Source organism: Ceratotherium simum, chromosome X (assembly GCF_057802395.1).
Source record: "Ceratotherium simum simum isolate JZ-2026a chromosome X, ASM5780239v1, whole genome shotgun sequence".
NCBI lineage: Eukaryota > Metazoa > Chordata > Mammalia > Perissodactyla > Rhinocerotidae > Ceratotherium > Ceratotherium simum.
This window is the reverse complement of record NC_141940.1, coordinates 44638239-44657610: the sequence shown is the minus strand read 5'-3', so window position 1 is coordinate 44657610 and position 19372 is coordinate 44638239. Positions and strand designations below refer to the sequence as shown.

The window sequence follows — 19372 nt, the reverse complement described above, 5'->3', positions numbered from 1 at the left end:
TAGTCCCATTTGCAACAACATGGATGGGCCTGGAGGGTATTATGTTAAATGAAGTAAGCCAGAAGGAGAAAGACAAACACTGTTTGATCTCATTCATATGTGGAATATAAACCAGCACATGGACAGAGAAAACTGTATTGTGGCTACCAGGGGCAATGGGGGTGGGGGGTGGGCACAAGGGGTGAAGGGAGTCATATATATGGTGATGGATAAACAAAAATGCACAACCCAAAATTTCACAATGTTAAAAACTATTAAAACATCAATTAAAAAAAAAGAAAATGTAGTGTCTATATATACAATGGAATACTACTCAGCCATAAAAAAAGACAAAATTGTCCCGTTTGCAACAACATGGATGGACCTGGAGGGTATTATCTTAAGTGAAATAAGCCAGAAGGAGAAAGACAAACACCGCATGATCTCACTCATATGTGGAATATAAACCAACACATGGTCAGAAAGAACTGTATTGTGGTTACCAGGGGCAAAGGGGGTAGGGGGTGGGCACAAGGGGTGAAAGGAGTCACGTATATGGTGACCGACAAACAAAAATGTACAACCAAAATTTCACAATGTTATAAACTATTGACATCAATAAAAATAAATAAATAAATAAATAAATAAATAAATAAATAAATAATTTTTTAAAAAATGAAGCATTTATCCTACATTTCCTTGTATAAATTGTGTCCTAGAGTAAGCAAATAGCTGATGATGGAAAGTTCTTATTTATAGAAGAATTCCAGCTAATAAATGCAGAAGAAATGTTAGCATTAGAAAAATCACCATTTTGCAACTCCATAATGAAATAATGCATCTAGGCAAGAACTATGAGGTAAAAGATTAATGGAGATCTTTACAATGGGGGGATAAGCTGGCAGCACCTGAACCCACTGATCAATCTTAGCATCACTCAAAACGAGATATGCAGACATAATGTACCTCATAATGTGATGCAGTAGGAAGTACATCAGGTACCCTTGCCGAAAAATTGACACTGAATCTAATCAAACCCCTAGATCTAACTATCAATTCATAGGAAATACAGGTGACAGAGGAGCAAGTTAAACAATATTATAAGGAAGCAATTGGGCAAATCCAAAGAGCATAGGACAGGCTACAGAAAAAATGACCCAGTTTCTTCAACAAACCAGTGACATCAAAAAGAGAGGATGGACTATTATAAAATAAGGGAGACTTAAGAGACCTATTAACCAAGTGCAGTGGGTGGATCTTGTTTGGAACCTGATCTGAACAAACCAACTGTAAAAAGATATCCCGAAAACTATTGAGAAAATTTGAATATGGACTGAGAATTGAGGAATTATTGTTAATTTTGTTGAATGTGAGGATGGCATAGTGGTATGTGTATTTCTTAATGTCCTTATCAGTTACAGATTGCATACCAAGGTAATTACTGTGAAATTTTCTTTAAAATCCTCCAGCCAGATGAAAAGAAAAAGTGCTTGAAGACTACATGAAATAAGAATGGCAAAATGATAATTGTTGAAGCTGGGTGATAATACATGGGAATACGTTATACTATTTTTCTCTTATGTATGTTTGAACATTTTTATAGTAAAAAGTTTTTTAAAAAAGAAATCTGGACTAGGGGTATGAGCCCTGGATTCCATTCTGATTTGCCCTTAATTAACTGTGTGATCCTGGCCAAGTCACTTCATTATAGTACCTCAACTCTCTCCTCATAACATAGAAATAATAACTGATTAAAATTTATCATGTCTACTATATGCCTACAATTATAACAAGTAGTACAAAGGAACAAAAGAACTGTACATACCCTACCCATTCTCATGGCATCGGGGTGGGGGACGGGGAGCAGGAGAAGAGGAAACAGGGCTTTTGGAAATGTAGAATATTATAAAGAAGAAAATTATTACCTCTAATCCCACCACACAGAAATAATAAATTAAGATCTTAGTATATGTTTGTACACCTTCCAGACATTTTTCTATGAATATATATACGTGTCTTTTTAAAAAAAATAAAATTTGGACTATACTGTATACATTCTTTTGTAGCCTGGCTTTTTGTTTTTTGTTTTGCCTGAGTGTGTACTATTATATCCTTTGGGTAATTATACTAAAGTATATCAAAACATTATAGAGATGTAAACATGACCTAGTTTAGTTTCGTTTTCTTCCCACAGCTGTTTCATTAACTATAATCAGCCTTTTAATAAATATGTACCACATGTGCCAAAGGAATGGTCTTCTCTGGTTTGAACTCTTGTGGCTGGTCTCCTTGCTTCCAGTTTTACCCTCGTCTAATCCATCCTTCACACAAACACCAAAGTGATCTATCTTCCTGAAATAGCCATATGCCACGTCTCTGCTCAAAAACCTTCAGTGCAAGAGGTTACGTACTGTATGATTCCATTTATATAACATTCTTAAAAAGACAAAATGATAGGGGCAGAGAACAGATCAGTGGTTGCCAGTGGTTAGGGGTGTGGGGAAGGTGTGACTATAAGGGTATAGTATGAGGGAATTCTTTGGCGGTATTGGAATTGTTCTGTATCCTGATTGTAGTGGTGGTTACACAAATCTCTACCTGTGTTAAAATTCATAGAACTGTACATTATCCCCGAATGTCAATTTTTCTTTTTTTTTTTAAAGATTTTATTTATTCATTTTTTTCCCCCCAAAGCCCCAGTAGATAGTTGTATGTCATAGGTTCACATCCTTCTAGTTGCTGTACGTGGGACTCGGCCTCGCGTTGGACAGAGAGGTGGTGCCTTGGGGCGCACCCGGGATCTGAACCCGGGCCGCCAGCATCAGAGCGCACGCACTTAACCACTAAGCCACGGAGCCGGCCCTCAATTTTTCTGTATGATAATTTCTTAAAGCCTTCAAATGATTCTCCATTGCTTACAGATTCAAATTCAGGATTCTTAGCCAATATATGTAAGGCCCTCCATGGTTCCCCCATCTCCCAGTCTATCTTTCTAACCTCATCTCTCACTGAGCTTCACCCCTAAGGCACAGTATATTCTAGCCCCACTGGAACTACTTGCTGTTCAGTGAACATATATGTCATGGACCTTGATACTTCTGTGTCTTTGCTTATAATATTCTCTCCTCTAAAATACTTCCCCACTCACCACCAACGGCAACCCTACGTATGCTTCAAGGCTTAGTTCAAATCTCACATCCTCTGTGGACCTGTCCTCAGCTCCTCAGTCAGAACTGAATCTCTCTTTCCTCAGTCCTCCTACAGCAATTTGCTTGTATCTCATTGCCTGACACAGCCAGGTATTATAGGGAAAGCCCAAGCATAAGCCAGCTCTAATGATTAGGTAATACAACCCCAAACCTCACTCAGAAGTATTCACTTAGTGCCAAGTATTCACACTCCTTTCTTCCGTTCCTGTCTCAGTACCCAACACCCTACTAGTTTCCAGGCCAGGTTACACCTGTAGACTTTAGATTTGCCCTGTTATTTACCTCCCTACCCTTCAAATCCCAGCTTCGATTTCATTCTCAATTAAATAAGTTCCTGCTTTTCTGCTCTGGCGCTGAATTCCTGGCTTGGCTCCCTAAGCACATGACTTTTCTATGCCACTCCCAGAGACGCTGGAGTCCCCTGGACTGGCTGGAAGACAACAGAGCTTGCCTAGCAGGTGTGGGTACCTGGAGCTGAGGCTGGCAGGAGGAATGTCTCATTGGCAAGTGAGCCAATCCAATGGGAAAGAGCAAATGGGAGAGTCAAGTGAGGCAGGCAGAGGTTGGTAAGTCAGAGAAGCAGAGCCAAATGGGTCAGGAAAGCAAGGAGGGACTGGAACCCAAAGCCAAGAATATGAGCACACGGAGGGCAAGGAACCATATAGAGCAGACTATGCCACAGGCTAGTTTGATAAATATTAGAGATAGGGGCCCTTTGAGTGTTCCCCCTGTGTTATGTGTGAATGCACCCGCCCCATTTAAAGAGCCAAAGATGAGTATAAGATACCCACTGACTTCAGTCCTGCCCAGTCCAGATCATGGGACCCAACATCTATGAGTGGCAGTGTGATAGAATTGAAAGAATATGAGTTTTGGAATCAGAAAGACCAGGATTTAAATTGTGGCCCTTTCCCTTTGTAGTTGTGTGACCTTCGATAAGTCGCTCTCAGCTTCAGCTTTTCATCTGAAAAATGCAGATAGCATCTACCTCAGAGGATCGTTGTGATGATGAAATGAAATTACGGAAATGATCCAACATGGACCTTGGTATCTAATAAGCACTCAACAGATGATAGCCCACTTCCTTCATGGGCACCTATCATAATTTGCCTTATATTTCTAGTTAGTTGTATGCAGTACGTGTCTCTTTCTCCAACGAGATCTTAAACTTGTTGAGGGCAGACACTATGTGTGAATCATTTTTTATATATATTTACTTTTTTTTAAAAATAATTTTAATTATTTATTTTTCCCCCAAAGCTCCGGCAGATAGTTGTATGTCATAGCTGCACATCCTTCTAGTTGCTGTACGTGGGACGCGGCCTCAGCATGGCTGGAGAAGCGGTGCGTCGGTGTGCGCCCGGGATCCAAACTCCGGCAGCCAGCAGCGGAGTGCTCGCACCTAACCGCTAAGCCACGGGGCCGGCCCGATATATATTTACTTTTTAAAGTAATATATTTTTCTAATTACAAATATCATGTAGTTATACAAAATTCAAATATTGCAAACTACTTAACACAGAAGAAATCCACCTCAACCAGAGAACTGCTGTAAAGAGTTTAGAGCATTATCCTCCAGCTCCCTCCACTACCATATTGTTTTTGTTTTTACAAAAATGGGATTATTGTTAAAGTACGATTCTCAAAATGTTAAAAAAAAAAAAAGTTTTAAACAAATAGAGAGTGCACATGTATCAAAGTTTAATTTTAAATCATGAAGGAGGAAACCAGGAGGATGGCAAAGTTAACTCAAAAGAAGATATGAGAACTGGTATTTTATATATAGTCAGTTCAAAAACAAAGGAATGCTAAAATAAGGTTGCTAAGTTAGAATCAAAGCTGATTAATGTCCTACGGGGCAATAACCAAAATCGTGGTGTTTCCTTTAGGTGGACAAAAAATAATACCATTGCATCTTATCAGTTTTACAGAATTGTAAAATGACTGGACCCCAATCAATTGCGCTAAATTACAATTCTTTAGACCTAGAGAGTCAGATGACACTCAGGCCTGTTAGAAAATGCTCTTAACGTGATATTAAAGCATCAAGTAATTATATTCTCCCTTTGTATTAGTTTCCTAGTGCTGCTGTAATTACCACAAACTAGGTGGTTTAAAAAATAACACACATTTTCTTACAGTTCTGGAGGTCAGAGTCTAAAACCAGTTTCACCGGGCAGAAATTAAGGTGTCAGCAGGGCCTTGCTCCTTCTGGAGGCTCTATGGGAGAATCTACTTCCTTGCTTTTTACAGCTTCTAGAGCTGCATTTCTGGGTTTGTGGCCACTTCCTCCCTCTTTAAAGCCAACAGTGTAATATTTTCAAATATCTCTGCCTCCATCTTCACAACACCTTCTCTCTTATAAGAACTTTTATGATTACATCTAGCACACCCCGATAATCAAGGGTAACTCCATTTCAAGGTCAACTGAGTAGCAACCTCAATTCTCCCCTTAATTCCCCCTTGCCATGTAACAACGTATTCACGGGTTCCGAGGATTAGGACGTGGAGATCTTTGGGGGAGGGGGGCATTACTCTTCCGATCACACCCTTGCTTTCAAATTTTGAGTAATTCTTCATAACCTTATCCTATATATTTTGTTCCCCAACTCGCTTTTTCCATTCAGCACATACTGTATACATCTACCCCATTCTTCTTAATGGCTTGACAATATACCAGTTACGGAATTGCCAGAATTTAATCATTTCCTTCTAGATGGAAAGTTAAGTTGTTACCAATTTTTCATTGTTACAAACAGTGCTGCAATGAACATTCCCGTACATATCTCTTTGCATGGTTGTGTCTATGTTTCCATTGGAAAAATTCCTAGAGGTTAAAATTCTGAGACAAAAAGTATGCTCATTTAATTTTGACAAATACTGACAAATTGCCTTCCAAAAACTTGTGCCAATACTTTACTTTCATAGCAGTAATGTATGAGAGTGCTGTTTATCTCCAACATCACTTATATTCGATATTTGGGATTCGTTTTTGAGTCCTTCAGCATCTATACAGCACTTTGAGATATCCACATAGGACTTTCTTGTACCAAATAAGAGTTTACTAATTGTTTGAGGAATTGAAGTTTAGAACAATGCAAATCCATGTGTACAACTCAGAGGGCTTGTCCTAACAATGATACCTCCGTAACAGAGCTAATGTGTGCAAATGTGCCTTAAATTTTATAAAGTGCTATTCAGATGTTATTATTTCCATACATGGAAATGTGTTCTTTTCACACTCAGTTCTCATATCTCCTACAGGTTGGCCTTGCTACTTCTCAGTTTCACACGGTATATGCATTGTTGCTAAGGCTCCTAACACATACTTTCACTGTGCACCCCATAGGCTCTAAGGTCTAAAGTGTGTGACAAATGGTGCCAGTCCTTCAGGAGGAAAGGCATAAGATTATGGGCATGTATGTCCCCTGAAGATAGTGGTAAAGTCCAATAGCAAAAGCTTCAGCATATGTGGATCCCCACTCTTGGGTAGATAAATATTTTGGAGGGTCCAGAGTCAACTGATCTGAGGACTCCTCAGATACAGAGCCCCATGGGTTTAGATAGAATGTCCTGGTATCCTACACTACAGCCTCCCACCCCTCCCCCACCCTTGGAAGTAGTAACCAACTGTGCAATGCTAAGGACCATGATCCTGTGAGGTACAGGCATGAGGGGGCTAGCCGAAAGAGAGCGTATGTCAACCTAGGCTCTCAGGACTGTGCCAGCTGGGAGGGCCGTTATTCTCAACCATTCACATCCCCTGGCCTGCTCTAGAACTAGGATTCAGCTTCTTAGAGGGCGTAAGAGCAGTTTTGGCAAGAGGAAGTATAAGAGAATGGGCTTTGGCGCTGCCCTGCTCTGATTGGCTGTTTCTGAGGGAAGAATTCATACAAACCTGAGTGGGAATTGCTCCCTTCAGTTTTGTTTTTTTTTTTTTAAAGATTTTGTTTATTTATTTTCCCCCCAAAGCCCCAGTAGATAGTTGTATGTCATAGCTGCACATCCTTCTAGCTGCTGCATGTGGGACGCAGCCCCAGCATGGCCGGAGAAGCAGTGTATCGGTGCGCGCCCGGGATCGGAACCCGGGCCGCCAGCAGCGGAGCGCGCGCACTTAACCGCTAAGCCACGGGGCCGGCCCGCTCCCTTCAGTTTTATTCCAACAACCAGGGTCTGGAAGGTGTGTGTTTAAGAACATACAGAAGACAAAATCCTGAAACTAGAAAGGAAATGGGTTCCTCTACCATCCTCCCCACACACACACTTCCCAACCCTCCCACACTCCCAATACCAACCTACAAGTACATGTGAGCACACACTCAGTTTTCATCTCAGGCTTTTTAGGACTTCACCCTTCTCTCTCTAGACTGAATTGAGTGGTGCCCCCTGATATGGAGTGTTTGTGGGAAAGAATGCTTGATATGAATCCAGCCATAGCCCAGACAATATTCCAGAAACTACTAACATATTAAAATAATTTCACAAAGGACCTAAAAAAACTTAGAGGTTTGTGTCATGATGAAGAGTGTAAACTCTGGGGCCTGGTCCCATGGCCTAGTGGTTAAGTTCAGTGCACTCTGTTTCGACAGCCCAGGTTCGGTTCCTGGGTGCAGACCTACACAATTTGTCAGTGGCCATGTTGTGGCAGCAACCCACATACAAAACAGAGGAAGATTGGCACAGATGTTAGCTCAGGGCGAATCTTCCTCAGCAAAAAAAGAAAAAGAAAAAGTGTGTAAGCTCTGGAGGCAGAGTGCCTAAGACTGAATCCTGGCTCTGACATTAGCTGTGACCTTCGGCAGCTCACTTTACTTTTCTATGCCTTAGAATCTTCATCTGTAAGATGGGGAATAAAAGTACCTACCCTTGTAAGAGTTGTTTTGAGGATTGAATGAAATAATGCATATAAAGCACCATGCCAGACATATAGTAAGTGTTCATAAATATTAGCTATTATTTAATTATCCTACAGTGCCTTATGGTTCTATGCCCATAGTCTTTAAAGCATTTGTGGAGCAAATAAAATTGACCGCTATTAGTTTATTTAACACATTTCCTCAACATGGTCATTTTCTCACACTTAGCCTACCAAATCTCCAATAATATGAGAATATCTGTTGTTACAATGGCCTCTTTCCTCCTAACTTCGTGGTTCTGCCCTCCTTTTCCAAAATCCATTTGCTGGCCCCCTCTCTACCTCCTCTCAGTAAGACCTGCCCATACACAAATACCCTGTGTTGCTTTAAGATTTCAAAGGGTAAAAAGAGAGTAGTCAATTAAAGAAGTGTTTGCAGATGGAAGGGGGCACTTCTCCTGCTCTACCACCATATTCCACCATTCCTTCTCCTTTGTATCTAGAAGATTGCTGTGGAACAGAAAGGCCACCACCTATAGGAGTTTCTGAGGGTTCATTTGCAAAATGTATCACTAGCGTCTCTTCTCCTCGGGTAAGGGCAGCAGGTTTTTCAGGTCAGAAGCTGCTCCACACCCCTCGCCCTAAACTTCCTGCATTCCTGGGGCAGTAAGTCACTGAGGCTGGGGAGGATATGTGGGGAAAAATATGCCTGGTCCAGTACCAAGGCACACTTTTCTGCCCTGTATATCTCCACTCCAGCTCTAATTGGCTTGCCTCTCTCAGTGTGTGTCTCTATGTTCCCAAAGCACCCGCCCCTTAAGTAGCTGATTCACATGGCTTTTATGGACCAAATTATAGTTCCACTCTGCTCTTGCTCTTAATGGAGGGCATATTACCACTGGAGAGAAACTCTTGCTTGAATTCTAAAGAAGCAGTGTGTTCTTCTGGAGGTCTGATAGATTATTTCTTTCAAATTCACCTTGCAATACACAGTCAGAAGACAGCAGTGTGAGCTTCTTATGATAACAACCTAAATCTCTTCTTCAACATGAAAGATAGAATGAAGGAACTGGGTTGAAAAAGGAAATCTCCACTGTTCCAAAGCAAGTCAATTTACTCTCCCCCAAATTAAATAGCCAATCTCTGTACCTCCAAACAGTGGTTGAGGATAGGAAAACCATACTTGACATGCTAGGAAATAGGACAATTCTGGCTAACATCCCTGCTACTTAGAAGAGGGAGCTCCTCCAACATAATGTCCTGACATGGGATAAGAGGAAGGGAAATGACTAAGGATAAATTCTTAGCACCATCCCAAGAGTACAACTGGATGAGGATGAGAAGCCTTAGGTCAGATTTTTCACAATTCCTTGTAGCATTGTGGTGGTCACAACTGGCACATGCTTCTAGGAGTTCTCACTTTCCTGGTTTGTGAGGAGAAAGCATTAGGTAAATGCTGGGATACTCAGTCCCAATAGGCAGCGGCCATAGTAACCTCAATTCCTTGGTTACCTTAGAAGTACCCAGCTGACACCCCCATCAAAATACCCAACTTATATGAGATGTAAATATTGAGATACATGAGAAAGGGAGATCTGCATTCATCCACTGGGCATGTGGGAATGAGCAGAAGGTTGATAAACATATGCTCCTTATTAGAAAATCAAATCCTGTGGGCAGAAACCAGTACAGACAATGATTTAATGTGATCTGGTTTCCTTTCTCTGCCTTCACTCTACCTTAGAGTGTCAGCCATCCCAACCCCCAACAACATAAAGTTGATGTCCCAGCTTCTCTCTCCCCTAATAAAACAAAACAACAAAATACTCAGGACAGTAGCAGACACAAAGCAGTCTTCATTTTTTCCACACATTAGAAACATTTTTGATTACAGTTCAGCTTCTCTGAGGTCCACATCAAGTAGTAAAATGCCAAGAGCATAGAAAAGCTGGGTTGGAGGGAGTCCCTGATAACGAGGCACGAAGTGAGAGATTTTACTCAACCACTCCACTCGACAAGCTGGAGGCCCATGCAGGTCTCTGAGAAAAAGAGTCATTCTGACTTACACCCCAAAGGAATCCTACTCTGCACTCCCTCCTCAGAGTGTGTTTATGAAGGGCCGCTGAAAAGAGAGGTCCTTGATGAATGATCACTAGTAATATCCTAATGGAGAGCTAACTCATTTGGGGAGCAGCTCTTTTAATAGTCGGGGTTTTCTTCTTAACCAGAGTTTCTCATTGGAATTAAAAGACCTCAGCCATGCTTACAGTTACAGGTTCCACATTAACCAGACTGTCTCCTGGGAAGGTCCCATAGCTAGTAAGCGGTTACATCCTCTGATCAGTCAGGATATATTCTGGTGGGATTCTGGGCCTTCAGCTCAGCCCGGGGAAAGCTCAGTAATGCCTCAAGCAAATGAGCAGAGCTAGAAGGTCACAGAGAGTCTTACATGCATGGAGGTAAGTTATCCCATAGGGCAGCCAGAGAGCTGACCTGGGTGGGAGGAGTATGAATGAGATCTCTGATCCTTCCAGGTATATAGTGGCTACCCCTGGTGTCCAAACGCAGCAGTCAATCTTCAGGAAATAAACCCTATTTGGGGGCTGCTCTTTCTTCTGATGGGCTTTACCAGAAAACTCAAGAAAATGTTCTGATGGGTATTCACCCATGAGCCTCATCCTCTCCTTCAGTTTTGCAGTAGCCCTTGGCAACCCCCAACCTATCCCCAAATAGCCAGAAGATAGAATCAGACAATGCTTTGCCTTGTTTCAGCATCAAAGGATGGCTCCAAGTTCTCAACCCTGCCACGAGAGTGCCGGTGGCAGCAGACACAGTGGAGGTAGTCCACTATGTTGTGGGTGAAGAGTGAGCGCAATGGGTGCAAGTACTGGAAGAAAAGGAGCATGAAGACAATGGAAATTAGATAAGCAATAATGAGCTGCAAGGCAATCAAGGAATGACAGTAATTCAGTAACACTTTCACTCCGAAGAACTTAAAAACCAAGACCATGATCACATTCTCCACCAATCTCACACTATAGTGCAGGCCCATATGTCCCCAGTTCTGACCTTTGTCAACAAGGTCCCTGTCTGCCAACTTCAACTGTAAGGCTGACCAGCAAGAGAAGTTGATGCCAGCATAGAGGACAGTAACGGAAATCAGCACCACCAGAGTGCCGACCCTGCTGAAATTTTTCTCAATGTTATTGGGCATCTGGGCACCACTCCTCCAGAACTTAACCCAAGGCTCAAAGAGGATGATCAGGAAGTTGAGCAATAAGAAGGGCACAGCCTTTAACTTCAAGGTGGCTGAGAAGAGCACCAGAATCACGAGGCGGGAAGTGATCTCCAATGTCCGCCAGATGGTGATGCAGAGGACTTCTAGTAGCCCAAGGCGAATCTTGTATTCATCGTACTTGATCTGGATAGCCAACATATTGCAGAGGGTAGCCCCATAGGTGACAGATATCAGGGAAAAGACCATTAGCACGGCTGTAAGAAAAAAAAACACAAGAAACAGACAAAATAGGCAATCAGTCAACGTTGGTGGTGAAGCTTGGACTCTGACCCAGAGGTTCAGGAGATGATAGGTGAGATTTGAGGGCCCCAGCCAAGAGCAAACTCACGTATGATCACAGCTGTATAAAGAAATAGCATGCACAGAAAGAAAATAGAAATAAACTAAAATATATTTTTTGTGATAGGGATTATACCAGTTTTTTCAATCTTTTTTCTACGTTTCTCTATTTCCCAAATTTCCCATGATGAACATACACTGTAATACTTTAATAATCAGATAAACATACAAAATAAACTTTTTAAAAACAGTGGGTCTCAGAACTAGCATTGAGAGGTCACTAACATGAGAAGAGCACATATAAAGGGAAAGGGCAGCATCTATCTGATGAAACAGGCTTCTAAGCAAACAACGGAGGCAGAAAGAACTCTATCTGAAAAAATGCCGTCTTAGGAGACTCACAGAGAACACCTCTGGTAATAAAAGTCCCTTCTTTGATGGATATCTTCTTCAAGGAACTAATCTTGTTTGTGTGTGCTTCTAGAATGTGTCAAAACGTGTACTGGAAATTCCATGGTCGCAGAAGGGATCATGTCTATTTTGTTCACTGCTGTATCCCCGGAGCCTAACACTGCCTGGACTACAGCAGGTGCTCCACAAATGTTTGTGGCATTACTGAAGAAATCTGAGTTTAGAAAGGCACCATAAACTACCTATGATTAGAAGTCCTTGGTTCAGCTGTGTGGGAGCTTGTGAAAGTCACTGAATATCTGTGTGCCTCAGTTTCCTAATTCACTGAGATACTCTAGAGTTGCTTGTGTTAATCATCAGAAATGTCAGTTCATTACCCAATGCTTTGGTATACTTTAGGAATCTCCAAAATTTCAGCAGAGTGGTTTAAAAACTATGTTTCCTAGCCCATGACATCCATATCTCTATATGTTAGAGCAGGGGCCCTGAAGGCTCCCTAATCTGCTATACTAAGTCTCAACTATAGATCACACAGTGGCCTTGTCCTTTTCTTCCTTTATATCAAAGGATACCAATTACTAAGAAAAATCTAGTGCTCTCAAGGAGAGTGGGAGGCCTGAGGGGTACTCATCCAAAAGCAAAGATGGAGCTTTCTGTTCTCATAAAAGAGCCATGGACAACTAGAGCCATGAGGATGTCAATTTAATGTGCAAGAAAAGTGAAGACCTCGCCATGGAAACCCAAAAGGAAGACAGCTTTGTTTTTGAGATCTTTTTCAGCTCTAAGTAGAGGGTTGGAATCTTAGAGACTGGAATGGGAGACTTTTTTTTTTTTAGATTTTTTTTTTAATTATCTTATTGAGGCCATAATTTGGCCTCAATAGGTACATATGTATTATATGTCACATTGTATAAATTTCAAGTGTACATTATTTTATATCAGTTTCTGTATAGACCGCATACTGCTCACCACCAATAGTCTAGTTTTTATCTGTCACCATACATATGTGCCCCTTTACCCCTTTCGCCCTCCCCCCACCCACTTCCCTTCTGGTAACCACTAATCTGTTCTCCTTATCCACGTGTTTGTTACGGAGACTCTCTTAAAGTGGCTACTCTTAGCTTTATTTTTATTGTTTTTTCTAGTTTTACTGAGATATAATTGACACAAAACGTTGTATTAGTTTAAGGTGTACAATGTAATGATTTGATCTACTCTTAGGTTTATAAACCACTCTCAGTCCCAACCCTCATGAGCTGATGCTGCTTGTAGAGTTGGGAACGTCAGAACGTACGTACATCTAGCCAAGTGTCGTGATGCTTTCCCTTAAATTAGAACTCCTTTATTGATGGTAGTGTAATAAAAGGAAGAAAGCCTGATGCTTCCCATAAACGTAAAAACACCTTCCATCTGTCTCCCTACAAATAGACTCATGCCATAAAAGATCCTAATGCTGCTAGTGAATTTGCTCATCTATGCTGATCCAGATGGCCTCCAAGAGAAAAAGGGATAGAAAAGGGGTAGCAAGGAGAAGATAGGAGGATGGGTGAAAATGAGGAAAACTGAACCAAAAAGTTGTTTACCAAACCTTAAAAGAGATGGTATTGTCAGAAAGTTTTTAATAGGAGAAATCACTGAAAAATTGAAAACAAGGTCTTGGCGAAACTTCCCTTACATCCTTCGTATAGTGATATAGTCAGCAACATGGTCTCTGAAGGCAGACATCCTGGATTCCAATCCAATCTTTGCCACCTATTACTTACGGAACCTTGGGGAACTTGCTTGACTGCTCAGTGCCTCTGTTTCCTCATTTGTAAAATGGGGATAATAACAATAATTATCTCATAGGTTGTTGTGAAGAGTCAATGAAATAATTACATGTAAAGGGCTTAGAGAAATGCCTGGAACATGGTAAATGCTATCTGATAGCTCCATCATTATCACCCTCATCATTCCCTATTTCCAGAAGCGTAGTAGGTGCATTTACTTAGGCACTACCCTGACACTGAGGAAATCAGGTGATTTTAAAACTGATAGAACACCTAGAAATAAGCCTTACAAAAATGCGCAAGACCTATAGCAAGAAAACTACACAAGCCTACTGAAGTATATTAAAAAATATTTAATGAAATGTACTCCAGTAAAGTTGTATAGTTTTCCTATTATAGGTCTTGCACATCTATGGCATAGACTGTGGTGCTGTTTTATGGATATACGCTTATCTCCAAACTTGTCAAGTTGCATACATTAACTAGGTACAGCTTTTTGTATGTCAATCATACTTCAATAAAGTGTTAATGAAATGGAAAGATTTATTATCTTCTCATATGAAATTGATCGATCCTGTAAAAATGTAAATTCCCTCCAAAATAACCTAAATAATTTAATGCAATCCCAAGCATAGTCTCCATGAAATGTTCTTTCTTTTGTTGTTGCTATTGTTTTGCTTTGTTTTATTTTTTGGTGGGGGAATTGACAAATTGATTGTGGAAATTCACCTATTTGGAAGGCTAAACTGCTCTACCAGATATGAGTTGTGAAAGGCCTTTGTAAGAAAAGCACAAGATCTAAAAGCAATAAAGAATTTGAATACATAAAAATGTAATACTTTAGAATGCCAGAAGATACTACAAGAATATTGTGTATATTACATATACTGTGTTGCACGTGTGTCGCACCTGTTACATGTATGACATGTATATACACATTTAAAATACATGTGTATGTACACACACACCATTATACAACTATATACATACACACTTATCCACAGCAGAGAAAAGATTAATAAGCAGAATAAGTAAATAGCTCCTGCAAATTAATGAGAAAAAGACAACCTACTAGAAAAAGTAATATATAAATAAGCAATATAAAGAACACACACAATGACCAAACATGAAAAGATGCTCAGCTTCATTCATAATTAAAGAAAGCAAATTATTAAAACAATCAGCCATTTTATAATTATACAACTAAATAATATTTAGTTTAAGATATGAAGAAACAGGCATATTCATACACTGTTGGTGGGAATATAAATTCTTACAACCTTTTGGGAGGGTTATTTGGAGTATTGATAAAATTCTAAACATGCATATCCTTTTACCCAGCAATTCTGTTGCTAAGAATTTATCGTACAAAGCCTCATTCCAGTACACAGATACTTATAAAGATGCTCACTAGAGCATACTTTGTAATTAGAAAAAACTTCTTTTGCATGGAAAAATTAGAAATAAACTTTAATCCTACCAATAGAAGATTAGGGAAATAAGAAAGAAGGTCCAATTCATAGAAGGGAAATATATATTATAGATTTATTGTGATGATGATTATTATTATATATGTATATATAAATAACTGTTGAAGAAAGATATATTGTCATACTTTTGAAAAAGGCATGTTGCTGAATAGAATGTTTAATACAGTCCTTTTTTGACAAAAGTATATATACACATATATGTTGTATGTATGTTTATATTTATATAGTAAAAAGAAGTCTGGAAGGACATATACTGAATGGTTAACAGAGGTTACCTTTGGGGAGTGAGATTACATCTCCTATTTTATATATATTCTGTATGGTTTTGAATCTTTACCATAGTCATATCTGATTTTTATAACTGAAAAAATAAGGACCAATAATACTAATACATGATCATGGTAAAAACTTCAAACCATATAGAAGGGTATAAAGTAAAAGTCAGCTGACTCTTCATTTCCACTCCTCAGAGGTAAATTATTTTCTTGCATATCTTTCCAGAAATTTTCTGTGCAGGTCAATCGGTCTGTGCATGCATTACTTTTGTAATGTATACATATATAATTAGATGATTTGATGATCCTCATATTTCTCAGGAGGAAAAACATCATCACTGCCAGAGATTTTTCTCCTCACACTACTGTCAACTGTAGGTATGTGAAAAGTTTCAAGACCAACAGAACTTCATGAACAATTCTTAGTGGAGACAAAGAGAAAAGAGGGCAAATCTCCTCCTTACATTTATTAGAGAGATGGGGCTTTGCCAAGCAGAGTTAGCATCTAATAATAAGGAAATGTCCAAAGCTGTACCCACAGTTGTACCAGCTCCAGCCCAAGCAGATGAAGCTAATCTCAGGCTGTTAAAATTCATTAACAGTACTTTATCTTGACTTTGAAACACTCACATTTCATCGTCTGCTAGAGGTCTTACTCATCTCAGGATCTCTCTTTTATAAGATCCCTCCTAATTTTTTGGGAAATTAAGACAGTGATCTCTTTGGTAACTTCCTCCAGAGATCACAGAGAAGGTCAGAATGGGGACCAGGCCTGACGCTCATCAGTATTCATTCCACACCCCTTTCCGTTCTCCCCACTGGAGTTGAGAGAAGTGATTAAATCAGTGGCCCCCAAATGTGGCTACTCAGAATCAACTGGGGTACTTTCAAAAAAATACAGATTCCTGGCCTCCCCACAATCAGATTGATTCAGGTCTAAGGAGGGAATATAATTTTAAAAAAAGCTTTCACCCAGTACTATATTTTCTCATGATCAGTAATATTTGTGAACCTCTTATTTAAAGATAGCCATCCCTAAACCAAAACAAAACAAAAAAACAACCTCGGTACAATTTAAACACTCTGGACTAGGGAAAATGTCCTACTGGTTGCTGGTTTTACTAGCTTCTTCTGGACCCAGAGGGGGTTTATCTGTGGCATTTTTAGTCTATATAGCTTACCCCAGTTTAAGAAATCTGACAGGCCTGAGATGTCTGGCTCTCCAAGTTCTTTGACTATCTACCAGTGCTGTCCAATAGAACTTTTTGAAATGACAGAAATGTTCTGTAATACCTCTGCTGTCCAATACAGTAACCACTAGCCATGTGTGGCTACTGAGCACTTGAAATGTGGCTAGTATGCCAGAGGAAGTAAATTTTTTATTTTATTTCATTTCAATGTAATAGCCACCTGAAACTAGTGGCCAGTGTATTAGACAGCTCAGGTCTAGATTTCTAAGACCCTTGATTTAAGTGGAGCCCTCCCTTCTCCTGACCCAACTCACCTCTACCCAGGGGGATCTCTGCAGAGACCAGGGTCACATAGAGCTGATAGGTCAGCTGGGGCACTGAGCCCAGGAAGGCTTGGATCTGTGACATACGTTTGTAGGCATTGCGGTGCATAGCCAGGGTCCGGACGGAGTGGCCCACCTCCCATTCTATCAGCACCTCCTCGCCATTTATTAGCATCTTCTTTCGGGTGAGGCTCACATAGGGCTCCTCCTGCCCCTCTTTCTTCCACAGTGTGAGGTACTTAATCATGGCCTCCAAACATCTGCAGAGGTAAAGCATCATGGGAACTTAACTAAAACTGTCTTGGGGAAGGGAGGTTGTATTGAGGGGGAAAAATAACTCGGGAAGGTTGTGCTATTTTTTGCCATTCTTTCTCTCCCATTCTACTCGTTTCTCATAAGTCAAAGAGTTGGTTGTGCCTTCTACAAGTTACTTGAGCCTAAATCCTTTTTTGTTTGGTGGGTTATGGACCTAAGAACAGCATTTCAGAATTATTTCTTTGAGTACTTAAGGAATTGCTTTGTCTCCTTAAGAATAAGCCTGTGGTAGACAAGTGCCTTGAACACAAAGATATTAAGCAAATAATGTGTTGCGAAAGAACCATGAAGGTTCCAAGACGACCTGGTTTTCATAAAACCTCCAGTTTCTGAGGTAAAGCATTCCTTATTCAAGGTACTCTGCTCCACAATCGGAGCTTTTGAGTTCTGCTTTTTCAAGACAGAGAGACAACTATAACTGTCTCAGCCCAAAAGTCTTGGAGGGGTTCTGGAAAAAACCTCTCATATACACGGGAAAGCCATTTAGAAACAAAGGTACTTAAAAGACTTGACAACTCAGAACCGAGTTGTCTAGGGTATAGTTGTCTATATACCTAGGGAACCTCGAAAGATCTCTCTAAGGTTGCCTTTGGGGCCTCTTGACCTGTGTGGGGACAACAGCCTTTTATTTTTTTATTTTTTTCGACCTGTGTGGGGACAACAGCCTTTTAAACTTGATTCTTTCTTTACAAAGAGGAAAACATCCTTATGAGAACCTACCACCTTTGAAATAGTGTTAAGGCCACATTTCCTGCTATACCCCTCCCATCTCCTCCATCTAAATAAGAAGTCTTTAGTAGTTCTGATATGGTGAACAGAAGAGAAGCAACTAGAACATCTTGTTTTAGAACACCTGAGTTACCACGTCCCCCATTCATCCTGAAATGAATGGAAACTGTGGACTATTTCTTATGACAAGTAACAACATATGTGGTGAAAATTAAGACATCCCTGACAGACTGAGGGCAGGGGTTGTATTTATCTTGCCCAAAGCCCTTATCACATAATCAGAATTTGATAAATATTTGCTGAGTAAATGAAAGAGTGGGAAGGAAGAAAAGAACACACTGTGAGAAATGATGGGAGGAGAGGATAATAATAATGGCAATGTAATTTAACAGAAAAATAGACCAAAGACAAGCTCAGAGATTAATATGCTCTCTAGGCCTTTGGCTCCCAGTAGGAAGGTTTAGAACATGTGCTGGCTGCCATTCTCCACAGGATCCCTCTGAGATTGTTGCTTGCATGCCAGCCTGAAGCGTGTAGTTTGAAACATTCACTTTCTAGGGACAAACTCTAAAACCCAAGAGAGAAAAAGACGGAAAGAGAGAACAGAAAAGAACAAACTGATGTTCTCTTCCTGTTCAGGGAAAATGAATAATCTTTTCCAAGAAAAGATTTTAGATTTCAACCCAAGCCCATCAATGATACTGCTGAATAAAATATTGGAGGAGGCAGTGGCAAGAAACATTCTGTTTACGCTTCTATTCTTAAGGCTATTTACTGGTTTAAGTAAGGGTGTTTGCCTTGCTTATAAGCTTCAATAAATTAGAGGACATTTTCATTTCCAGGAGTATTCTTGCATTTCATAAAAGGGAGCCAGGCCCTCCAAACACCTTCATGTGCCTAATAGCACTAATCAAGTTCCTACCTACCTAAAATATAATTTGCCTTGAAAATAAGCATATCAAGGACATAATTGATGAGCTTTTAATTATTTTTTCCCTGCTATGGGGTTAGCTGACTGAGATTATAAATGCTTTCCAATCATTTCTAGTGGAAGCTAATGACAAAAATGAAATACAGTACTCAACACTCCATATGTAGGGTCCAAATCAAAGATGGCTTGGGAGGCCACAAAGCAAATAAGGGAAGTCAAAACTGGGGGCTGGGGTGGTATTTGCTGAAATTTGCATCTTGAGAGTGCTTGATCTGTTAACTCAATATATTGCATTTGAAAAGGGAAAGAAGAATGGTTT

At 40.2% G+C, this 19372-nt stretch overlaps 1 protein-coding gene across 2 annotated transcripts in view; it reads right to left on the bottom strand.

Moving 5' to 3' along the window:
* Positions 1-9884: 9884 nt before the first annotated feature.
* XKRX (XK related X-linked) overlaps positions 9885-19372 on the bottom strand; it is a 32120-nt gene continuing 22632 nt past the window's right edge. For both annotated transcript variants that reach the window (XM_087427410.1, XM_004440995.3), the window contains 2 exons: positions 17070-17338; positions 9885-11535 (listed from right to left, as the gene is read on the bottom strand). In XM_087427410.1, coding sequence (XP_087283536.1) covers positions 10790-11535; positions 17070-17338 — 1015 coding nt within the window. In that variant the 3' untranslated portion in view covers positions 9885-10789. The remainder of the gene's footprint in view (positions 11536-17069; positions 17339-19372) is intronic.